The sequence below is a fragment of the Plecotus auritus genome, assembly GCF_963455305.1.
Source record: "Plecotus auritus genome assembly, chromosome: 1".
NCBI classification, from domain to species: Eukaryota; Metazoa; Chordata; class Mammalia; order Chiroptera; family Vespertilionidae; genus Plecotus; species Plecotus auritus.
In genome coordinates this window covers 7,086,215-7,111,502 of record NC_137770.1, presented here as the reverse complement: position 1 = coordinate 7,111,502, position 25,288 = coordinate 7,086,215, and the positions used below count along the sequence as shown (strand labels likewise).

Here is a 25,288-nt window from a genome sequence, read left to right as displayed (position 1 = left end):
CACGCGCTCCCTCCATCCCATGCTGGGGATGGAAAGAAAGGCCTGAGTCAGGAGTTCTGGTCTCTAAGGCCACCCCCTTCTCAACGACTCGGCCGTTTTTGTGTAATCCTCACCTGAGGAGATGCTTGATTTTTTAGCGAGAGGAAGGGAGAGAGAGAAACATCAGTTGTTTGCCTCCGTTTGTGCCCCCACCGAGGATCAAACCCACAACCTATGTGTGCCATGACTGGAAATCGGACCCGCAACCTTTAGGGGTACGGGACGACGCCCCAAGCAACAGAGCCACCCGGCCAGGCGCCACAACTCTGCCATTTGAACGCTCGGGGTCTTGGGCTCCATAGCTGCAGAATGCGAGACTCTCCTGGAGCCAGCTTCAAGGTCACGGTGAGCACAAAGCCCTGTGACACACTGCACGGATGGAAGACCTTCCCCTACCACACTGTATTATGAAGTGGAAATGTGATGACCTGAACAGCGGAGTCCTGTTAGCGGAAGGAAAGGAAACTTCGTTTACGCGTGGAGAGAGGTCGCAGCGAGACGGTCCACTTACGCGTCTGCATGGCTTCCTCCGTGTGCGCATCCGAGCACTCCATGCCTTCAGCACCTGCCTCTGTGCTCTTCTCAGCTTCCTTCTTCCGCTTCTGACATGTGAAAATTTAGAGAGAGAAAGATGTGGTCTGATGGTCAAAGAAGTAAGTACTCAAACGCACTGTATGTTGGGGTACATATGAACCCACACAGGTGTGCAGTCAAATGCACAAAACACATACACAGGAGCCCCCTTCTCTGAGGGCATAGGTTCCAGATCCTATACACAGTGGCTACATTTCCCCACAGATACACCCCTCTCCACTTACAGGGAGCACCTGACGGCTTCTCCTTGGCACATCCGAATTGCCGGCACCACCACTCTGGCGTTTTGGGGCCATTAGTAAAATAAGGGTGACCTGAGCGAGCACTGTGATACTGTGACAGCTGGTCTGATAACCCAGAGGGCCACGGGGTGACTAACGGGTGGTGGAAATGCTGGCCAACGGGATGGCTCACGCTTCGGGCAGGATGGCAATAGTTCATGCTACTCAGAGCGGAGGGCAAGTTAAAGCTTGTTTATTTCTGAATTTTCCCAGTTAATATTCTCAGGCCATGGCTGACTGCAGGTAAGTGAACCGAGGAAAGAGGAATATGGATGGGGGGCTACTATACAAAACTTCAAGGTAGTGGGGGCCTGAGGGAAGGGGGGCAAAGACAATTAGAGAGCCTTCAACTATTCAGTTAGCCTGAAAGGAGGGTCTGTCTGCTGTTACCCGCCTCTAACTTATGCTTCACACAGCTTGTTATGGAAAGCCGCATTTTCACCCCAGGACTGGGGCACAGAAACTCTCTTCAAGCCCAGTGTTTTAAAAACTTGGCATCACCCCGCTCTGAGGCCGATGATAGTTACTCTCCCATTTACAGTGTGTATCCGTGGGGGTATACTTTCTTCTGGAATGTTTTTATTAAAAGTTTAAAAGGGCCAAAAACCTTACTGTAAGGAAGGAGCTTAAAAGTACACAGGTCTGCCCTGACCGGTTTGGCTCAGTGGATGGAGCGTCAGCCTGCAGACTCAGGGGTCCCAGGTTCGATTCCGGTCAAGGGCATGTACCTTGGTTGCGAGCACATACCCAGTGGGGAATGTGCAGGAGGCAGCTGATCGATGTTTCTCTCTCATCGATGTTTCTGACTCTCTATACCTCTCCCTTCCTCTCTGTAAAAAATCAATAGCCAAAACCGGTTTGGCTCAGTGGATAGAGCGTCGGCCTGCGGACTCAAGGGTCCCGGGTTCGATTCCGGTCAAGGGCTTGTGCCTTGGTTGCGGGCACATCCCCGGTGGGGGGTGTGCAGGAGGCAGCTGATCGATGTTTCTCTCATCGATGTTTCTAACTCTCTATCCCTCTTCCTTCCTCTCTGTAAAAAATCAATAAAAAATATATTTAAAAAAAAAAATCAATAAAAATATTTAAAAAAAAAAAAAAGTACACAGTCTCCTACAGTCTCAGAAACAGCTGGTTTTCCCACCATTCTCTCAGGCCTTTCCTATTTCCTACTTATTTGTCCAGGTGAGTGGGACTTAGGAGAGTTAATGCTTCTATTCTGTCACCATCCATGCTTCCCACCTGTTCATTCAATTCCTTAGTATTATTTTCCAACACTACACTATTTTCTACCTAGTTCATTCCTGTGTAAAGTTTTAAAATCACCTAACATCTCTACATGTAAGTATAACTATAGAAGGACCTTAGAAATAATTTAAAACTTTGCATTTTGCATATAACTTTATCCCATGTAGTCTCAAATTTAAATGTGTTAAAATGCAAATTAAAACTCAAAGCTTCTCTAGGTTGCCTAAAATAAGTGTGTATCATGTAGGGAATCAAGTGATACTTTGCAAGTTTCACAGATTCACATCGCATCAGAATGTCCTCATTTATATTTCCTAACAATTAACATGAAGTTGAACCTCATCTGAGAACCTTCCTTGCTTCGGGCCATTGTGCGTGTGGCTATAAGAGTGTAATACCTGCTGACAGCACATTGTTCTTCCTGCTAATGGCAACCATGGCTCTGTTCCGAAGAGAGCTGTGCAGGGAAGCCCAACGCGGCTCAGACCACGTTATCTGAACCCTCCCAACGGCCAGCACTGCTATTCCCTCCGTGTTACAGTTAATCCTGCTGTTCCAAACGATGCTGACGGCGGCTGGGAGAGCGTAGGACTCAGAGATACCAGGCTCCTGGAGAAAAGGCTTCACAAATACAAACCTAAGGACTGCACTGAGCTTAGGAAACGGCAGAAGCAGCATGCGCTGAGCAGCTCTGTGGAAGGAGGGATCCCTACTCAAAAAGAGCTGCCCGAGTGGCTGCGACTTCCTACAACTGATGAGGGAAGGGGCAGTGCCTCCCATCCTCCCTTTCCAAAGTGTCGCTCCATGATTACCATCCCAGGCCTGCTGGGCGGAACAGATTGGTTCGATAATTACACACAATAACGGCAGTGGGCAGGTAACCCTCAGCTGGCACGGGCAGCTCCCCTGTGAGGGCTTCCATATGCAAACGGCCCTGATGGAGTGCATTAGGTGCCTCCTCCCTCCGGCGCGCAGGCCTGATTAACGCCGGCCAAGACTCCAAGGTTAGCATGTCAGCAGATTCGTGATGCATTAGGCAGGAATAAACACAGACACTTTTGTTCGTCCGTACCAAAACCAAGGAGGAATATTCCAGTACTATATTGCTTTCCACACAGGAGGAAATGCTTTCTGCAGTTTAGGAGGGCAGATTTCTACATGCTCATCATACAGGGAGCCATCCAATACATTCTCCCCAAGAACCCAGTGCATTCATCTTATTTTCAAGCTTATTTAATAAAAAGGAGCTTCCTTCATCTCCATGCAGGTAAATGACACGGGAATGAAAATCAGACAGTATTCGACCGACAAGAGAGACACCTGTGTCTTCAGCAGTGGTACCAGGTTAGGCCCTGACTTCCATTCACCTGCCTTCAGCTGGCATCTCCTGCCCAACTTTCCTGACAATGGATGCCATTTGGATAGGAAGAACCAATGGTCTACAGGATATGGTCTATTTTTTTTTTCCCAAAAACAAAAACCCTCAAGTTTAATAGTATCTAAGTACAAATTGCCAGTTAAAATCAGCCACAGGGATGCAAAGTACAGCATGGGGAATAAAGTCAGTAATACTGCAGTGACATGGATGGTGTCAGATAAAAACTGGACAGAAACCCTGCTTCATGCCATTGTTGATCAATTCTTACAGGTGTTACCATAAAGGCTATCTGCTAGGAACAGAGAGAGAAACATGTACTGAACTTATTACACCTGCCCCTTTCCAAAAGAGATTGGAGTCTGAGAAATAAAAAGAACATATATGTTTTTTTCTTATTTTTTTCCTAAACTTACTGGGGTAGTCATTTCACAATATATTTAAGCCAAAGCTTTATGCTGTACCCCTTAAACTTATACAGTGTTGGATGCCAGTTATATCTCAATAAGACTGGAAAGACTAAAAATAAAAAGTAAGGCATGAGCAAAGATTTTTATAAACGTAAATGCTGTCAGACAAAATCAGCTGAATTGCAGGAAGCAGTGTGTAATGAAGAGAGTCAAGTCACTTCAGTTCTGAAGCTTCACTGCGTAAGTCACATGACCTCAAGGCCCTTAGAAATCTAAAAATGGATTTTCAAGAAATGAGTAAGTTCCAAAACAAAACTACAGCTGGACATGGACTATCTGAATAATGTATCTGAAAAAAAACTTAAAAAATTATAACAAAAAGAGGAGTGCGAAAATCCGCTAATTATAAAGATTAATACTATAGTTTCTATAATTAGAGAATCCTATTTAGCTCTGAGCTTCCTGGCAACCAGAGCAAAGAATGCCATCCTGATTGCATGCCCCTTGCTAAAGAAGAAAGGGAATTCTAATTTCTCAAAAGAGAAGCTTTTCCTTCTATGGAGCCCCCAACTTTTTAGGCAGTGCAGCACTGCTTTTGCCAGTTTTAGACATGTGGCGTTTACAGTATATTTGGGAAAACTGTTCTAGGGCTTTAAAAAAAGGAGAAAAAGAAAAGTTAAAAAAAACTGGCCTGGTCCAATTTTTTCACTTTTATAAACAAAAAAGACAAAGGGCCAACACATTTAATAACTCATCTACATAGTTACATGGCTAGCAAGCAGCTTCATGATCGTACCTAATCCTAGCTTTTATTAATTTCTTTTTAATACCAAGAATAGCCCTGGGTCAGCCATGAAGACAAAAATAAAATAAAATATAAAATGAAGCAGTAAACTAATAAAGGAAATCTAACAGTTCAACTTGGTATTCATATCTTCCCCCTACGTGAAGCTTCAGGCATGTAGGGCATGATCCGACAGGACTTTTCCAGCCTTCTGAACTGCCCAAGGACACAGGGGAGAAGGCACAGATGTTAGCTCTGCAGCAGACTGACCTACTCAGCTGTAAAGTCAGCCAACCTGCAGAAACCAAATTTCTCCAGCTCACAGGTCCAAACAGCGATTTTCCAAGAAGGGGGAGGCACTGGACGAGTTCTCACTGCAGCAGAGATCTTTACTTCTCAATCAGCTAAATTTTAGGAAAAACACTCTAGAAGCGAGCTATAAATATAATGTAAAGAAATCTGTCCGGCACACGAGGATGCACGCTGTGTGTTTACCCATGTATGCAAACTTGTAAGTTACTGCCTCACTGAATTCCATCAGGCTTCCAGTCCATCCCTTCATTTCAAAGCCGAATGTAGCTGTGAGCACACTTGTTGACCACAAAACTGAGCAGACGCAATTAACACAAAACTTGCAGGGGAAAATGCCTATGTAGATGAAATATATAATTTTCGATTCCGCGATGAAATTAGAGACCTACTATTTGCCAAAAAGTCAAATTCATGATCCAATTTCAAAATTTCAATCTAGGAAGAATTATAAAAATCTTTTAATTTGCTGTTTCTCGTTTTAAAGAGATAATTTGTTTTAACCCTTTTCCTCAATGGTTTGGAATGTGCGATTCCCAAAGGAAGCTGCTGGAGCTTTCAGAGTTAACAAGAGTAAGACTGGTTACTGATGTAAAAACTATCTTTCTTCTGAAAGTAGTTTTCCTTTTCCATAGAAAAGCAGATGACACATTTTATTAAATGATTTCAAATTACAAAGAAAATCAATGTCAACAATTATCAGAAATAATCAATAAACCAAAAAGTTAATGCATACCTGTAAAATCTAAATATTACAGTGATATCAGGAGTTATTTACATGGCTGCATAATACTTCCCCATAAAGTTCACTATTTAACATTTTTCTCTTAGAAAGTAATCCCCTTATATGCACATACACCAGTTTATATAATGGCAATTCGGTAAAGAGCAAAATCATATTCAAATGGTAAACATATCAACAAACAAGAACTTTCAAATGGTAATTTTTCAAATACCAACTTTCAAATAATAAATACTTTGACACCAACAAATACGAAAAAACTGAGAAACAAGATCAACCCTAGGGGCTTACTTGAGGGGAAAAACACAACAACACAACTGTGAGCTGAGTGCCCCTACCAAAATCCTTCTGCCAGGTACCACTATCCCAAGCTAGAATCTCTTGAAAAAATTTAATCACTTGCTACTGTACAGAATCTATATATATAAAAGACTAAGTGACCATTACGACCGACCGACCTGTCAACCAGTCGCTATGATGTGTACTAACCACCAGGGGGCAGACGCTCAATGCAGGAGCTGCCCCCTGGTGGTCAGTGTGCTCCCACAGCCAACCTCCCCCAGCCGACCAACCTCCCACATCCCTCCCCCGCCAGCCCTGATCGGCCCCGATCGGGACTGGGCGAGATGGCCCCAATCAGCCCCGATTGCCGGCCAGGCTGAGGGACCCCACCTATGCACTAATTCATGCACTGGACCTCTAGTCTATATATATAAAAGCATAAGCAACCATTCAACCATTTGACCGGTAGCTATGACGTGCACTGACCACCAGGGGGCAGACACTCTGACTGGTAGGTTAGGTTACTGGCTGTGGGCTATCTTGCTGCTGGGGCCCTGTTGGCCCCGAGTCTGGTTCACCTGCACCCCGGACCCAGAGAGGAGGGAGGAGGGAGCCCGATTCCTTGCAGAATCAGCCATGGGTTAGCTTGCTGCAATATTAAAATATTTCTTCTAATTAATTTCCTTTCAATGTGCACGAATCTGTGCACTGGGCCACTGGTAAATAAATAAATATTCATTTTTTACAACCCTCTATATATTCTTCTTTATCATAAAGAGCTTACCTTGCCCTTAGATAATGGAGATAAATATTTAATTGCCAAAAATCTGTTATTATTTTCTTTCCTAAGCTACTCACTGGGTTACTCTACTGAATTTGCAATCACAATCTCAGGAAGTCAAAGGATAGTCAAAACCAGAATTCACCTTGGTTGTTGTTCTTGCTTTCAGAGCTCCGTTCTCCAAAGCCCCAAGTTCCAGTTTGCCATCATCCTTGCTTCCTATAGACTTTAGACCTTGCAAAAGAATGTCTTGTAAATTCTGATAAAGGGGTTTCTCGTCATAGTCCAGCAATTTCACTGTTTCCAGGTATTTAGCAATTTCATCTAAAAAAATAACACAATTATTCTGTAATTTTAAAATCACAAATACAATATATTTATCCCTTACTTTGAAGTAAATAACTTGTGTTACAGTAAAATTAGAATTAAAATGGATATTCTGTTAAACCATCTTTTTTCAATTACTTCTTCATTGAAAATTGTGCTTTTGAACTCAGAAAACGTCAGAATAAAAAATATTTTTGAGGTATGATGTAAAAAACATTTTTGAAATTGTGAGATAATAAGAAAAAAGATATACTTAAAATTTAAACGTTCACAAAAATAACTGCCATAGTTTTAAAGATATCAGAAACACACAGGGACCCAGAATATAGATTATGAAATAAAATGTGCTTAAGTACAATGAATATCATGGCCAACTTTTAAAATTTGGGTTCTTCATGTAAATGAGAAATAAAACAAACCAAAAAAAGGCTGAAGAAGCAAGGCCTGGTTTTCCCATGAGAGAGAAAAATCACCTTCTGAGTGACAGAAGGTTAACTGTACAGACGCAGAACCACAGCCGTAAAGAGAAACCTTACTAGGAGATCACCTCTCAGCACCGAGAACCCACCTCTAGGCCACTGCCTCATGCCTGCGTAGCCCCAGCCTCGCCCTTCCCCGACCTGCAGACTGGTGCACACACTGCCTCACACAGTAGCTCCTGGATGTGTAATTGTCATCTCAAATCCCAACAAATCTAAACCTAAACCCCTGACCTGCCCCTACACCTGCCCCCTGTAGTTTTCCCAGTCTGGGTGACTGAGACCTCCATCCTCCAGCTCCTCAAGCCAGCACTCTTCTTCCCACACCCACACCCACACCCAACCAATCAAGGGCTCCTGCCAGTGCTACATGCACACGCATACGCATCCACTCACTCAAATACTAGTACATATTAAGCATCCATTACAGAGCAGGTAAGATCCTAGATACTTGACATACATGAGTTAAAAAGAGATAAAACAAAACCCTCTTTTCAACTTCTTAATCTGATCGAGGGGATCTATAAACCTGAAGCATCATCACTGAGCTTGGTCAACTACTGAAAATGTCCCTCGGAGAGGAAAATGGCCAGGACGTCCTCTTTCACCACTTGTGTTCAGCACAATAGTCATGTCCGCTTTTAGCCAATACAGTAAGGCAAGAAATGAAAGGCACAGAGTTGAATGCCAGCTATAGAACAGTTTATTCACCAACATGACAGTGTATGTAATAGCCTAAGGAATCCATTTAAAAAAATACTAGAATAGGTAAACATAACAAGATCACAGAAGCAAGGTAAATATATAAAAATCTATTCTATTTCCGTATACTAGCAACAAGCAATTGGAAAATACTTTAAAATATATATCCCATAACATCGCATCAAAAGCATAAGACACAATGAAAGATGGGCAAGATTTGTTGCAGGGGAAAGTATAAAGCACACATGAGAGAAACAGACGAAATGGAATGGAGGATTTACTATACTGGTAGACTGGCAGCCTCAATGTTGTAACAATGCTGATGCCCCCCAATCAGTCCACAGTCAATGCAACTGCACTTCAAGTTCCAGCAAACTGGGGATGGAGGGTGTGCGTCAAAGTGACAAGGTGATTCTTAAATTTACATAGATATGCTAAAGATCAAGAATAGCAAAATAGCAAGGGCAAGTTTAAAGAACAGTGCTGGACGGCCTAAACTACCAGAGACCAAGACTTAAGATAAAGCTACAAGAACTAAGGCAGTATGGCCCAAGAAGAGGCTTTTCCCGACTTCCAGAGCTCACTCCCTAGCTCCTCCCTACAATGCTAATGGCACCTGGTCAGGGAGGCCATCCCTGCCCACCTATTTCAAACCCAACCCTCCTCGCTACTTCACTCCCCAGTTCTACGCTGTGCTCTTCTTTTCCATTGTACCAACCCCATATGACGCCGCAATGCACACGTTTCTTCACTGTGTGTCTCTTCCAAACAGAGCATGAGCTTCATGGGGACAGGGATATGGATGTTTTGTTCACTGGGTCTCTTTGGTGCTTAGAAGGGCCCCTGGCGCACAATAAAGTCTCAGTAAAGAAACAGCTGCGTGAATGAATGAAATTTGGCTCCCCTCCTGAGAGCAGTAACTGAATGAAGCTCAAGTATCCCTGTAGCCACTTCTTTTTTGATGGGAGCAGGCCCCATTCCAATGATTTCACTCTAAACTCTCACATAAGGAATATCCAATGGACATCATGACTTTCAGAAAACAAAACCCATGTGAATGCATAAGAAGTCTTTTCCTACCTGGCTTATTTTTCTCAGGAAAACATTTGTCCATCAAACCTGCGATATTTTCTCTGTATCTGTTAAAAATTAAAGAATGCGGCACTGTTTTAAGCTTGATGCCATAGAGAGTTATTAATATTTAATAACAGTAAATAGCACACTAAGCAGCACTGTGCTACACCCTAAATACCCTCATAGACATTCTTCTAAAACACACTGAACAAAAAACCATGAAACCGCCCGGGCCGGTGTGGCGCAGTGGATAGAGCTCTGGCCTGTGGACTGAAGGCTCCCAGGTTTGATTCTGGTCAAGGGCACATGCCCAGGCTGTGGGCTCGATCCCCAGAAGGAGGCATGCAGGAGGCAGTTGATCAATGATTCTCTCTCATCGGTGATGTTTCTCCCTCTCTCTCTCCCTCTCCCTTCTTCTCTGAAATCAATAAAAATATAGTTTAAAACAAAAACAAAAACAAAAACCTTACTATTAACAAGTACTTTCTTATTTCTATTTTAGTATCAGTTAAAGCTACAGTTCCAGTAAAGAAATTCTGACTGGAAAATATCTGCCTTATCATGAGCTTCCCAAAATAATATGTGAGTCTCCTTTACCTAATTTTGGAATCTCTAACATAGTTAGGATCTTTCAAATTATCCTCCCAAGGCAGGTGGCCACTGAGCCACTGGACCATGCAGTAACCGAGTATTTCCAGGTCGCCACGTCTTGATGGGGCTGTGAACACAAAAGAAGCAGATGAAGCACACTGAAATCATTTTTAAGGTGCAATTTCAATTATATATAAGCAATAAGGTAAAACAGTCAACTCCACAGTCTTGTTTCTCATAAAATTCTGCCTGCATTTAAAGAAAGTACTGAATATTAGATAGTACAAAGAAATAATTTACCCCCTGGCTAATAATTTATTTTAAAAAACCCAAATTGGCAAACTCCAGAGTTCCAAACCGAGACTATTAATCTAGGAAATAAAATATAAAATAATGCCACATTTAATATTTAAGATATTAAAAATGCTATGAGCTATTAAGAGGCCCGGAGAACTGGGGGGGTTAGCTCCCCCACAGAAGTGGGCGCAGAAAAAAGAAATGACAGCTGAAGAAAGAGACCAACTTATTAACAGGTGACAAAACACAAGTTTACCTGTTATGAAGTTGTAGCTGCATGAAAAACTTAGACTTTCAGGGGGAAAAACAACCAACATTCTGATTACGTTACAAGCAGCTGAAAAGAAACACTCGCTGCAGCTGACTGAGCCACTTCGCTGCTGAGACAGAGAGCACAGAGGCTGCTGCAGGCGTCCGCCTCCCCTTCCTCCCCGTCCCACTTCGCCTCCTCAACCTTCACTACTTAGTTACTTATGCAGAACTAGGAACCGTATAGGAATCCAGGTGAAATGCTAGCTGTGTATTTCTTGTTCACCCACTGCTGACATACCCACGCCATTGTGCGCGTCGATGCTGGTGAATTCAATAGTGCCATCATGACATCTTTTGGGGTCTTCCTTGTATTCTTTATGACTTCCGTCTGGGCAGTACCGATAAGCAAGGCCATAATCTACCAGGTACACCTATAAATTTGTAAGCGCACATTTAAGCCAGGAGACTGCACATACCCTCCTACAAAACCATACCACAGCACCCAGACAAGATAGGTCCTGCATGCAAACAACAGCAAAGGCTTACTTCTGAAAGACTCTTTACTTAAAGGAAAGTGTCAGATGACCATGCAACTACAGTACAGACAGTATCACCTGACTTCAATTACTTTCTGGATAAATATGTTATACTTCTCATTAATTTTCAACTGAGCAAGGATTATAAACCCCATACTTCTCCTTACAGTCTGAAAAAAAAACCTGAGCACAAAGCAAACCATCAGTACATGTCGAGATACAACTGCCACACTCTAGTATAATCCTGCTAACTTAGTTGATACATGATCCATTAATTGTCTTCATTCCTCTGCTTCTTCACTTGTAAAATAATCAAATATCAATTCACTTCATAAAAGTATTTCAGATTATGATTTAAAAAACTTTTAGATGGGGTTCTTATCTACACTTAAATATTATATATTAAAGGCAAGTCTTCAAAATTAAAGCTACATTTTAATGTTACATATACACACATCTGTGGACATGCACATGTGGGTCTGATTAGCATACAAATCTAATAACCTGGGCTTTCTCTCTGCCAGAGCCTCTATTACATTCCTGGTTCTGGGAACTGTCTCACAAATGTATGCAGCTGGTCACAAGAGGAAGTGAAGTAAAAATATGGGGATGGATCTAGCACATACATCTAATACTAGAAAAATAATCCCATCCAAAGCATATGCCCACAGAATTAAAGAGCTGCAAACAGACTTCCCTAGAAACAGAGGCAGCATGTTTTAGTCAACCGCAAACTGAAACAGGCTGTACTATTATTTATTATATTACATTAAGTCCAGTCTACTTCAATCAACAGAATCCTTATCGTTTGGGGTCTTAGCTTTGTTCTGTTTGTTTTTAAGCTAAAATAAGATGGCTGGCAATTCTGTGACTGCCTTTAAGATTTCTGCACGACCATGCTTTAGGATAGCAGCTTTCTTCTGTCTATGCACATAGATCTCTATGGCCACCATAAAGGAGATAGGGGGAGCAAATACATGAGTGATAGAAAAAGAAAGAGGAGCCTAAGTTACAAGGAAAAAATAAGCAAGAAGTTAAAGACAGGTTTGAGGAAAAGGAAAATGAAGAACGGACTACTGCCACGAACACATTTAAAACGTTTAAATAATCTTTTCTCAAACAAGATCAGGTTAGTAGAGAGGACATACAGAATGGAATAAGCACAGTAGCCCAACAGTGAAATGTCAAACTAAACCTTACTTACCAAAATCATAGGAACAGCTACAAGAAAATTGTATAGATCCCTTGACTCCAACTAAACTAACTCAAATAAAGGTAAAATAACATTAGCTTTTCTTCTTTCCTTAAAAAGTAAAAATTACAAAGGGAATGGAATAAACTAAAAAAAATACAAATTTAAATTTCAAAAACTAAGGGCATACAAATTTAGACAGCTATGATATTTCTGTAAAGCAACTGACTTGAATAATCACCATGCTAAAGACCAAATTTCTCAACAGAACACTTACATTTGATGGATTTCTTGAACAAAGGAAATAAAAACATGACAAAGCAGACAGGCAAACATAATTCACTGGTGCACTATATAATTTTAAGCTTCCTCCCCCAAACAGCTATTTGAAATTCATTTTGTATCACAAGCACTTCTTCTGAATATTATTTAGGGCAAAATAGCCAACTTGATAAAGTGCCAACAAACAGCACCAACCATGTAAAATGTTAACTAAAGAAGAGTGTCAAGAAAAAATATTATTATTACCATATCTACTTCAAAAAGTAAAACTTCTGCATGCGTTTGAAAGTTCAAAGCAGCCGTATTAGTTTTCCAACCACAGGTTTTAACAGAAGGTGAAGTTCTAAAACTACCTGGTCAGGATCCTTGCAGCTCAGAAGAAGATTTGAGGCCTTGATATCTCCGTGCACATACTCATGCTCGTGAATATATTCCAGAATATCCAGCTGAAAGCATCACACAGAAGAAGTTAATGCAGTACCCAATACCAGCCAGCAGAGGACCAAGCTTCAACACAACAGCTTCACTGGGTAAAAACAAGGAACATGTAGCTCACATACAATTCTTAAGCTTAGCTGCAAGACAGTTTTCCGAGAAAACCTTTTGGCATTTGCTTCGTATATTTTCTGAAGGTCACTCCCAAAGCGATCCATGATCATAAACCTGTAACTGGAGACAAACAAGGGAAGTCAATGGACAAACAGAGCCCTGGAAAACTGACTCTGCAGTGAGTGCTCCTGTGAGAGTGGTTTTTCCAGGCCACGTTTAGGAAGAAAGAAGAAAGAAAAGGAAAGATAAACATCTGAAACAGTTTCTTCTGACTGTAATTCTCAAGAGCCTCCTCTTCGCCTCATCTAGTAAGAGGAGCCACATGCCACGTAAGATCACGCCCACAGAGAATCCAACAGACCCATTCACAGTGCGGACAAAACCATCTGAGGGAGAAATCACTGTTTTTTGACAGTTAAAGTTAATGTATGTTTCTGGATATCAGCTTCCTTCCTGTGACAGCTTTTCTCAATTTTTAAGGCACATTTTAGCAATATTAGTACCATTCTATTTAAATCAAGATTGTCAAGAGATGCTGTATCAATAGCTAAATTCAGCCCGGCCGGTGTGGCTCAATGGTTGAGTGTCAACCCAAACACCAAGAGGTCGCTTGTTCGATTCCTGGTCAGGGCACATGCCCAGGTTGTAAGCTCAATCTCCAGTAGGAGACGCGCAGAAGGCAGCCAATCGATATTTCTCTCTCTCTCCAGAAAGATATTTCTTTCCTCTCTCTGAAATCAATAAAAACATATATTTTTTAATTTTTTTAATAGATAAATTCAATATGATTGTTTAAATCATGCAAAAGAACTATATATTACATACTCAAGAGACAAGACTTGAAGAAGAGAAAATATTCTGAAAAAATGTGAAGATTTTTGGTTTTGCCCTGGCCAGTGTTGCTCAGTGGTTTAAAGTGTCAGCCTTCGGAAAGAGGGGTCGTAGGTTCAATTACCAGTCAAGGGCATGTACCTGGGTTGCAGGTTCAATCCCCTGCCCCAGTCAGCACGGATGCAGGAGGCAACCAATAGATGTGTCTCTCTCACATCAATGTTTCTCTCTCTCAGTTTCTCCCCCTCCCTTCCACTCTTTCTAAAAATCAATGGAAAAATATCTCAGGTGAGTATTAACAACAACAAAAAAAGACAACAAGTCAAATAACAAATTTAGAATTCTACCCATTTTTGTACTAGAAGAGAATTAGAGATCATCTTTTGTGAACATGGTTAATAAGTAACTAATGTCTATGGAGGTAAAGTTATTTGACCAAAGTCATACAATTAGCCAGTGGCAAATGTAAGAGTTTCCAATGCCTTGAACTCTGAGATAATAAAGAGGGAAGAGTAAATTTGACTGCCTAATTCCCTTTGTACAACACGTTTTCAAAGACTGAGGGATGACCAAGGACACATGCACATGTTACAAAAATAAGTGATATGTATACAATTATTATAAAACTAGAGGCCCAGTGCACGAAATTCGAGCACTCGGGGGGGGGGGGGGGGTGGTCCCTCAGCCTGGCCTGCACCCTCTCGCAGTCCGGGAGCCCTCAGGCCTAAGCTGGCAGTCGGACATCCTTAGTGCTGCAGCGGAGGCGGGAGAGGCTCCCGCCACCGCCACTGTGCTCGCCAGCCATGAGCCCAGCTTCTGGCTGAGCGGTGCTCCCCCTGAGGGAGCGCACTGACCACCAGGAGGCAGCTCCTGCATTGAGCGTCTTCCCCCTGGTGGTCAGTGCACGTCATAGCGACCAGTCGTTCTGCAGTTCAGTCGATTTGCATATTAGCCTTTTATTATATAGGATAATATATGGATAATAATAACACAGCCTCTACGAACAGTCTGAAAGAGGGCTGAACCACAATTGCTTAATTCCTGGAAACTTGGATAAACAATGCAAATAATGGGAAAATATAAATCAGTATAAATAATTTAATAATGATCACAGATAACCTTTTTACATAATCCTGATACTGTTTTAAGCACTATATACATATTAATTCAAATCAGTTTCAAGGAAAATTAAAGAGTGCTGGCACACACAAAAAGGATTTCTGTATCTATACTTTTATAAGAACCAAAATGATTGTTTTTAAGAGATTCAACCTAAAAAGCAAATCAATACCTTAGAGGTGATTAATGCTCCATTTTAGGAGACACTTGCAGCCACTTCACGTGACGGAAGAGGCTGGGAGGCGAGAGAACTGCCAGTAAACGGCGCTCTAAGCAGTAAACCGCGTGTCTGGTTCCAGAGGCCTGTGCTTCACAGCACCCTCCAGTCCAAGCCGCGAGTTCTCTCCTGCAGCTCCTGTCAGCTACCTTAGTGCCAGCCCGTGACCCCACCCCCTCCCCATGCCTGATCACTTCACAGGAGCCACACACAAAGCCCTGTTTAACTGGCTCTCTGCCTTATCACACAGTAAGACTGTATAAGGCAAAATGTGCTATGACAGTGTGGGCAACTTTAAGAAAAAGCACCATTCCCAAACCAAAAGAAGAACTGGGAGGAAGGAAAAGAGGGAGAGAGGAAAAGAGAGAAGAAGAGGAAAAGGGAGGGAAGGAGGGAAATGATATGATGATTGCAACTAACATATTTTTTTTTAAATATTTTTACTGACTTCAGAGAGAGAGATAAAAACATCAATGATGGGAGAGAACAATTTATCGGCTGCTTCCTGCACGCCCCTACTGGGGATCGAGACCGCAACTCGGGCATGTGCCCTTGACTGGAATCGAACCTGGGACCCTTCAGTCTGAAGGCCGACACTCTATCCACTGAGCCGAACCAGCTAGGGCTCAACTAACATTTATTGAGCACATACTCTGTGCCAGAACCCCCTTACGAATTACGTTTCAATTTCATCTTCACAGTAACTCCATAAAGTACTATTATCCCATCTTAACTTAATCAATCCTTAATCTATACTATTTCTCCAGAAAATTCCATAAAAATATACTCTTGTTCCAGCAAAACCATACGTAACAAAATACAATCTATCATATTTTGGGGAAATCCTAAGAGGTGCATGTTTCCAGAATCAGAACCTCCAAGGAGACCTCCACTCCACCTTTTCCACCCGAGCCCAGGTCTGGCTCGGCATTCCATCCCCTCCCACACAGCCAAGTGCTTCCCCACGCCAATCAGTGACCGCCTTGCATGCCGGAAACTGGTTTCAGAAGGACCAGATGAAACTCTGACCAAGAAAACAGGACAGGAAGTCTGCCACCAGACTCCCAAGGGGTTTCCTGGCCAGGAAACTGAAGCTCACAGAAGCAATACCAATTTCTGCTGTGGGCACTGTCTGTATACGAAGCCTAGAAATGGGCCACCACCTGAGACCATGTGACGGGGAGCAGGGCAAGGATGAGAAGGACAAAAGGGCAAGAAAAAGGAACCTGGGCCCTTGATAGTTACGTAAGAGAGCTGAGTCAACGTTTCCTTTATTTGCAGATAAAGACATTCAAACCCCTTCCACACGAAATCTATTCTTAAAATCTCAGCTTCCAGCCTTCTTCCATGAAGTGCCATTCAAATATTTAAGAAGTATTGTTTATGCATCAAACTGCTGGAGATCTTCTCCGACTCTACTGTGCCAACAATACTTTCTACATTCTCTGAACTCCTAAGGCCCATAAGAGTCAGAATCACAGAATTTAGCACTTAACTGTTCTCACTGTTTCATACATGTTTCATTTCGTTTTTCTCACCAGCCAGAATCAAACCTCATAAAAAGCAAGCCTCTCTGTGGGCAGCTTACATATCTAACATGAAATACCAAATTAAAAGGGATCCGTTTTACATAAAGGACAGGAAGTTTTTGTTGGCTTGTTTATTTTTAAAGACAGAAAGATGCCAGGCACATGTGGCTCTGTTCCTACTTGTCATCTGGGTTCCAGGCAGCTGTGCCCACGCTGTACACGGGCCCCGGACGAGCGGTGCGCCTCTAACAGGGCTTGGCAATCTGCTGCTGTGGGAAGCAGAGGGCAGCCGCACCACCTTGCTGGCTCTGTCACGCACACTCCACACAGCCCAGGGGGAGGCCGAGCAGGTACGCTAAGTGCTCGGAGTGTAATTCTTGGCTAAACCAACTACGCAGTGAATGCTCAAAAAATAGAAGAGAAAAACAAAACGTGTATTTTTACCTTTTTCCATTTTTATCATGTAGACCAGACCCCCAATACTTAGGAACACCCAGGTACTTCAGTTTATGGGCATGAATCCATTTCCGAACTAAAAATCAAAACAGATGCTTGTGATTTCAATTCTGTTAGACATAAATAATCTTTTAAATCATTATGAGAAAAATGTACTTATATGCATAATAAAATTTCACTTTTATTTATTCATAAAGGAAACAGTATTTTATGACCCACACATAAAAAGTAATTCAAAACATTTTTATTAACCCACAATATCTTGTTATCCTGCCCTAAACATTGTCTTTACAATGAAAAATTTGCAGAAGACATTCTTAAAAAAATCAAACCACAGAGCTGTGGTTGCAATTCATATCCCTAATTATATAAATGTTTACTTGCTTCCACAAAAAGACTTCTTTTTTTATCCCAATCTAAAAGTTTAATGCCTCATCCTCAAAGCCCTCAACCAGGAAATAAAGCTCTGGGGAGAGATGGGAGGCTTCCCTGAGATTGCCAGGCCTGTTCCATCCTACCAGGAGGCTGCCTGGGGTCTCAGGTGGAGCGGAGGGGGTGGGATGAGAGGGGAGGGAAGGAGAAGAGAAAGGAGGGAGGGAGGACAGAGGAAGGAAGAGAGGGAAGGGTCTAGAGGAGCTAGAAGAGGCCCTGCTCCTTACCTCAATAATCTACTCTGTTTTATCAATTATGACACCCCAACCCCACCCCTGGTTATGTTCTCCAGAATTAAAATAAATAAATAAATAAATAAATATAAATATATATATATATGTGTGTGTGTGTGTGTGTGTGTGTGTGTGTGTGTGTGTGTGTATATATATATATATATATATCCATAAAGATTCAGAGATCCTTGAGCCATACTCATGGATTAGGGTTTCTTCTCAATGTTTAACATTTTCTAAATGATACATCATTACTAACTTTAGTCTATGTATCAGTACAGGTAAAATCTTACAATAAACTCATTAAGAGATCAGAATCCTTTCATACAAACCTCATGTAAGCAGAACATACGTATAAAGTAACAAAGAACCATACATGAGGTGCAATGCCCCAGTCTTAGCTTAAGCAAAACGGAACAAGCGGAGGTCAGGTAAGGTGCAAACGCAGGCACGGTGCTTCTTACTTTGCTCTGGTTTGGCGGCTCGCTGGTAGAACTTTAATTCAGTAAAAAGAGGTCCATTGGCACTGGGTTCCTTGAAACACAGGCAGCAGTTAGTCCCAGCAGTTGTCAAAATTACTGTTATTTTCAGCAAACTTTCAAAACAGACTATCAATTTTTCTTATCAAACAATGTAGTTTTGATACTTAAGTTTATAACTATATTTAAGATTAATTCAAACTCTTTAGAAATGTTTCAAATATTCTCAGAAGTCTATATTTCTCTCCAGTTCCAATTCTTTAAGTGATAAATTATACAAAATTAGACATATGGCTCAGTCTTTGCAAAAGTTTCAGAAAAATCTTTACATTTATTTTTATCTTATTTAGCTTTCTTTTAAGGAAAGATGAGCAACCATGTGAATTGTTTCACCGAGAGGCTACAACGTATTTCTGAGATTCAATACAATGTCAACAACGGACTTAAACCAATCAGTGGCAAAAATCCCATTCCTTTGGTGTTTCTCCGGACAATTACACGTAGTTTATCAGGACTGACAGAGCCGGCCTTCCCATGAAGAATACTCTGAAACTGTAGAGAACAAGTACCGGCCGTTTAACTGCAGCCTCTCCTTTCGGACACTGATTCCCACGCAGCAAACCAAAGGGCCCTGCCATTTACTCCCCACGGGACAATGGGAAGCCAGGAGGAGCTCTGGCCGGGTGGCTCAGTGGTTGGAGCGTCCTCCCCTGCACCGGAAGGTTTAGAGTTCAGTTCCTGGTCAGGTGCGGTTTGATCCCTGGTGGTGGTGCACACAGGAGGCAACTGGTCAATGTTTCTCTCTCACATTGGTGATTTTCCCTCTCTCTTTCTCTCCCTCTCTCCCTCCCCACCCCCCCTCTCTCTTCCCCTCTCTAAAATCAATAAAAACATATCCTCAAGGATATAAAAAAAAAAAAAAAAAAAAAAAAGTTGGCCCTGGCTGGTTTGCCTCAGTGGTTAGAGTGTTGGCCCTCAGAGGGTCTCGGGTTCGATTCCCGGTCAAGGGCATGTACCTTGGTTGCAGGTTCCCCAGCCCCAGTAGGAGCATGTGCTGGAGGTAACCAGTCGATGTTTCTCTCTCTTTCTCTCCCACTCCTCCCTCCCTTCCACTTTCTCTAGAAGTCAATGGAGAAAAAAATAGCCTCAGGTGAGGATTTTAAAAAATAATAAATAAATAAAACCACTCTAGACGCACAGTTCTAGTATCGCAGATTTCCTGTAATTCAGAAAAACAGGAATCCAAGTGAAAGTGCTTACAGAAAAACCGCTAAGCCAATCTGCAGTCAGGCAGGACCTAGCTAAGACTGAGCCGTCAGCAGCAAATAGGTGGCACACCGGACACTGGGATCAGGACCGGCAGAGAAGCTGGCCTGGGTGTTACTGGTCAGGACACTTTCTCAGCCCAGCCTGAGGAGAACGCCATCACCTCTAAGGAGCTGCATCTAACCATATACCCGGGTGAACGCCACATTCATCTCAGTACCTCAGGTGTCACCGGAACCTGTGGCTCATTTCCTAGCAGCAAAGGAAGCTGGACAGACACACGCATGTTTAGAGCTCATGGCTGAACACAGGCCTTCAGCAGGAGTAAGAGACTCAGTGCAGGAAACGAAGAAATGGAAATTCAAGGGGAAGCATTTTGGTAAAGTTACTCTCCAAAGGCGAACTTTTAGAATAGCTCATTAATATAATTCAGGTTTGAAAGGGGTTTTCCTAAGACAAATCTCAGCTTATTATTCATCAGTATAAAATTCTAATTCATTCAATTTCAACCTGTGTCATAATAACTTTAATTTCAGGCTTTCCTTCAGGCAATAACTTATTAAACTTCTAATAACGAGAATCCGCCTATGAAGTCAGGCTATTATAACAAAGGCCTCACTACCACGAAGGCTCTCTGAGCTCAGTCCACTTTTCTAACCCAGCAAGATTCCAAAACATCATAAAGGAGCTACTTTCTTGCACTGCACTCTAGCCAAAGCTTGCTGTTGCTGTTGAAGAAACCACCTAACTCACAACTAAAATTTTATTAACATATTTCAAATCTAAAATACTTTGCCAACTCTATAATAGCCAAGATTCAGGGAAAAAATCAGGGCTGACATTTTAACTAGAATATCACTAAACGTTTCTTTAAAGACTTTTAAGTGTCAAAATGAAGATGACAACAGAAAAAAATTAAAATGTGATATATTTCAATGGCACCATCTAAAAGCAACTGGCTGCCATTTAAAAATGAAGCTACATGAAATTTCTCCTTCCCACCAAAAAATTCTGATATATGAATTGGAAATTCAGGTCACTCCTCATAACATCAGTGAGGAACTTAAACATCAGTCTACAAAATTATTTCCATGAACTTCAAAACGCAGGCTTCTATCAGTTCATACTGGGAAGTGACCATAACATAAAGAACTTTTAGGACCCAAGGCCCAAAAGCCTGACCCTCACCACCAGTCCTCTCTCGCAAAGGGAAGTATAACTGAAAGAACTAATTATTATTAAATCTGTTCACAAGAAATCACAAGAGAGAATTTTCCCCCTTGGTTATCCAACTTATTATCAATTTTACCATTTACTTTCCTGAAATAAAAAGAGAGTGCCTCTCCCTTATCTTCAGTGGAAATACAAGTTTGCCACCTCTGACCCAGCACCATGACCCACGGCGGCTCCCATAGGTCAACAGGATTAAGGCTCTGAACCAGACACGCTCATTTGGTGGAAGAAAGAATCGATTTAGCATTTACCTAAACATCTATCTTGAACATGTATTTCTTAACTTCATTTCAAAGTTAACTGTAAACAGTTTGTGGGTTATCTCTTTAGAGCTCTTTCATAGAGCAGGTGTGCACGTTGGCAGCAATCAAATTTTGGACAAGTCTCCCACGTGAAGGTGGCAGCCCTCCCAGAAGCACAGGGTACCTGCATGCCCCCACTGAATGAAGGGATTCCCGCCCAGCCACAGCGGCTCAGTTGGTTGAGCACTGTCCTGTGCATCAAAAGGTGGCCACTTCGATCCCTGGTCAGGGCACATACAGAAGGCAAACAATTGATGTCTATGTCTCTCTCTCTCCCCACTTCCTTCCTCCCCTTCCTCCCTTCCTCTTTCCCTCCCTCCCTCTAAGCAAGTCCTTGGGTGAGGATTAAAGAAAAAGGATTCCCAAACAAAGATAAACATGAGCATGCACACATGGTTCCACTGGACATAATTGGGTGCTTTGTGCACCAGACTCTACCACTGGTTCTCAACCCTGATGCACAAAAGCCTCCTCTGGGAGCGTTACTCACCAGGCCCTGCATCCAGAGATTCAGATGGCACTGTACAAGTGGAGCTGAGAGCCACGGTCTGATATGCTTTTAAGTCTAATGTCCCATTAAAGAGCAATTTACCTTTGATTATTTTACCTCCCTTTTTTTTCTCTAAAAATAAAATTTTAGAAAATCTGAAAATGTTTTGATGTTTTCTTCACATACATAGCTATTTTATAAAACTTCTTCTGTACTATAATTTTGTATCTTGCCTTTTATTTAGTAACTAGAGGCCCAGTGCACAAAATTCATGCACAGGGGTGGGGTCCCTCAGCCCAGCCTGCACCCTCTCGCAATCCGGGACTGCTGGCCCCTAACTGCTTGCCTGCCTGCCTGCCTCATCACCCCTAACCGCTCACCTGCCTGCCTCATCGCCCCTAACTGCTTGCCTGCCTGCCTCGGCCCCCACCACCGCAGCTTCGTCCAGAAGGTCGTTGGGCTGTCCAGTCTAATTAGCATATTATGCTTTTATTATTATAGATTAATCATAAAATTTCCCCCAAAGAGTAGTATTTATTCTTTGAAAACATGATTTTTAATAGCCCTTAATGTTTTATATGGTAAATGTTCATAAGTAGTTCAGATTTTAATACTGAAAAGATCTGATACTCATCTTATATGCTTATATTTGATTAACCATTTGAACTTTTAATATTATAAAGTTCTGAGAACAAAAGAGTTACAGAATAGTGATGGAAAGAGTTCTGACATAGCATGTCAACACATAAAGGCAAATTATAAATGAGCCTATTCTAAAGGCACAGACAGGAAACGGAAGTGGGTGGCATGAAGACATTAAGAGGTGGTGAGAATCATGGCTAAAATGTTTTCAAAAGGATATTAAATAGGCATTTAAGGGCAGTTTAGAGAAAACGAAGTTGAAAACAAGGCCCTACCCATGAAATAACTGAAAATCTAGTTAGGGAGAACTAAAAACAATTAGTGGCATGAAAAAGATTAGCATGTGAAATTGTAAAATAAATGGAAATAGAATGAGTGGTATAGGAGTTTAAAGGAGTTCAGAAAAGATAGTTATCAGGGAACAAAGAAGCAAACAGCAGTTACTAAACTCTCCCTTGGAGAAGAAAAAGAAAGTCAGTAATTTTATTTTGTTTATGGCATTCTTTCTGGATCACAGTCAAACTACAACACTGAAAATGTTGCTGAAATATTAACTGCAAAGGAGAAATATTTATCACTCTCCTAATTACAAAGAAGAGTAATATAGGAAAAAGGAAATAGAACTACATTAGGAGACTGGAGAGGCAAAGCACGGAATCAGGTTTAATAACAAATGGTTATTTGTTAGAAATGTAAGGTAGTTTGCTACCTTAAGCAGTTAGGAAATACTTGGTACTACACATTTTTCTTAACTCTAGGTAAAAAAAGTAGTAAAAGTGAAGTTACAGTGAACCTCAACTAAAACACTTAGAATCGCCCATAATAAAGAAGAGTATCGTAATTCTAAAATAAAACGCAATGTAAGGAAGCCCGGGTACTAGAGAAGGAAGACACGACTCCCCTCGCCCCCCGTAAGTGATGGCGCTTCACACCTCCCTACCAAGAGCCGGAGATGACTGTGTAGATTGGCCAACTGCAAAGCCGTCGGGGCAACCATGTTTTCACCCTGCTTTCTTCTCACAATGGAAGCTTTTTAAAGATCCTAAGAAGAAACCCACCTGACCCCTAGATTTCCATGTTTTAATTAGTTGTACCAAAGACAAACGCAGTCAATGTTCTGCAATTCCATGCAAATGACCCAGTTTAACAGTAAGAACTTTCGTTCCACTGATACAGCAGCAAACCGATAATTTCAAAAGGAATTATTCTGCAAGTGAGAAAGAAGAAAAACCAAAAATGAAAAGGCGTGAAGAAAAGTGAATGGTGGGGGAGACATACCAAGGACACACATGAAAGTGACCGACTTCACTTGCACTTACAAACATGACGAAGTAGCTGGATCCAATTAGCCCTCCACTGTAAGCAAACATCAAAATTAGACAAATATAGGAAACGACTCTTTTCATACCTAAGACAGAACAGGCAGTCCAGACAGTGACTGCAACAGCTAGAAAGCAAAGTGAGCCACGACCGCCCAGCTTTCTCCAAGAGGCACCAGGAGGAAAAGGCAGAGACTGAAGACACAGCGGGGAAAGTGGGGAAACCAAAGTCACTGTTCCAGCAACCCTGACACCAAAGCCATACAAGATTAGGAAGTTCTTTAATTTAGAAATATCAGGGAAAAACTAAAGGCCAGTATCCCTCATGAACAAAGATGTGAAAGTCTTTCACAAACTATTAGCAGTCAATTCCAGCATTGTTAGAAAGCACGATACACCATAACCAAGTGGAGTGGATGTTAAAAATACAAAGTTAGTTCAACACTATCAATCAATATAATTACCACACATACACCTGACAAAGGACTTGTATCCAGACACCTCTCTTACTACTCAATTTAAAAAAGCAAAAAAACCTTGTTATTAAAAAATAAAGTGGGGATGGAGAAGTGTCAAAAGGGGTGTCAAAAGGAAAATGTATGATTGGCTAATATGCAATATGCACAATGAAAAAGTGCTCAAAATCAGTCACCAGAAAAAAAAGTGCTCAAACTGAAAATGAGACACTACTACACTCCCAACATCATGGCTAAATAACCAACCAACCAACCAACCCGAGGGCTCTAAGTGTGGAAAGGACGTGGGGCGCCCACAACTCACACATATGACTGTGATTGTGTAAAGGGACACAACCACTCTGAAAACCTGGCACTTTCTTGTAAATTTAAATATGCACCTTCCCTATGAACCAGCAAATCCACACGTAGGTAAAAACCTACATCCATAAAAACATCTGCACAAGAACATTTATAGACATTTACTCGTAACAGACAAACACTGGAAACAATCCCAACCTCTACCAACAGGAAACGCAAACTATGTCTATACGATACAATACTACTGAGCAGTGAGACTGAACAAGCAACTGATACACCAACAACATGGATGAACCTGTGAAACCTGTGCTAAGTCAGAGACAAGACAGTACACACCGCACACTACCATTTATATGATGTTCTAGAAGAGGAACAACTAATCCACAGTGGAAAAAACTCCAAAGATGCAGGAAGAAGGGGTTCAACCAGAAAAAGAAACAAGGAATCTTTTGGGGGTGATGAAAATACTCTATATTTTAATAGGGGTGGGAATTACAAAGGTATATATACTTGTCAACAGTATTTAAATTGTTCATTTAATATCTACGTATTTTCTTGTAAAAACTATACCTGAATTAAAATACGTTCAAAACCATCACTAAAACAATTCAGATCCAAAATAGTTCATTCATAAGGAATCATATATATTCCTTCTGAAAAGAGAGTAAAGTAAAACAAACCAAAACAAACAAACAAGCAAAAAACATGGGGTAATTCTAATTCTAGAATTCTGTAGCCTTTAGCAAAAAAAAAAAAAAAAGGAGGGATGGGAGACATATGTGGTAAGCTGCTCAAATAACAGATACTGTTATCTCCTCTATGTAACAAAAACATGTCCTAT

The 25,288-nt window shown here is 41.6% G+C and overlaps 1 protein-coding gene across 2 annotated transcripts in view; it reads right to left on the bottom strand.

The window, feature by feature from the left end:
- Positions 1–25,288, bottom strand: part of VRK1 (VRK serine/threonine kinase 1) — a 59,492-nt gene that overhangs the window by 4,952 nt on the left and 29,252 nt on the right. For both annotated transcript variants that reach the window (XM_080658846.1, XM_080658847.1), the window contains 9 exons: positions 18,405–18,474; positions 17,264–17,351; positions 13,135–13,243; positions 12,928–13,020; positions 10,863–10,995; positions 10,022–10,142; positions 9,431–9,489; positions 6,988–7,166; positions 551–641 (listed from right to left, as the gene is read on the bottom strand). In XM_080658846.1, coding sequence (XP_080514972.1) covers positions 551–641; positions 6,988–7,166; positions 9,431–9,489; positions 10,022–10,142; positions 10,863–10,995; positions 12,928–13,020; positions 13,135–13,243; positions 17,264–17,351; positions 18,405–18,474 — 943 coding nt within the window. The remainder of the gene's footprint in view (positions 1–550; positions 642–6,987; positions 7,167–9,430; positions 9,490–10,021; positions 10,143–10,862; positions 10,996–12,927; positions 13,021–13,134; positions 13,244–17,263; positions 17,352–18,404; positions 18,475–25,288) is intronic.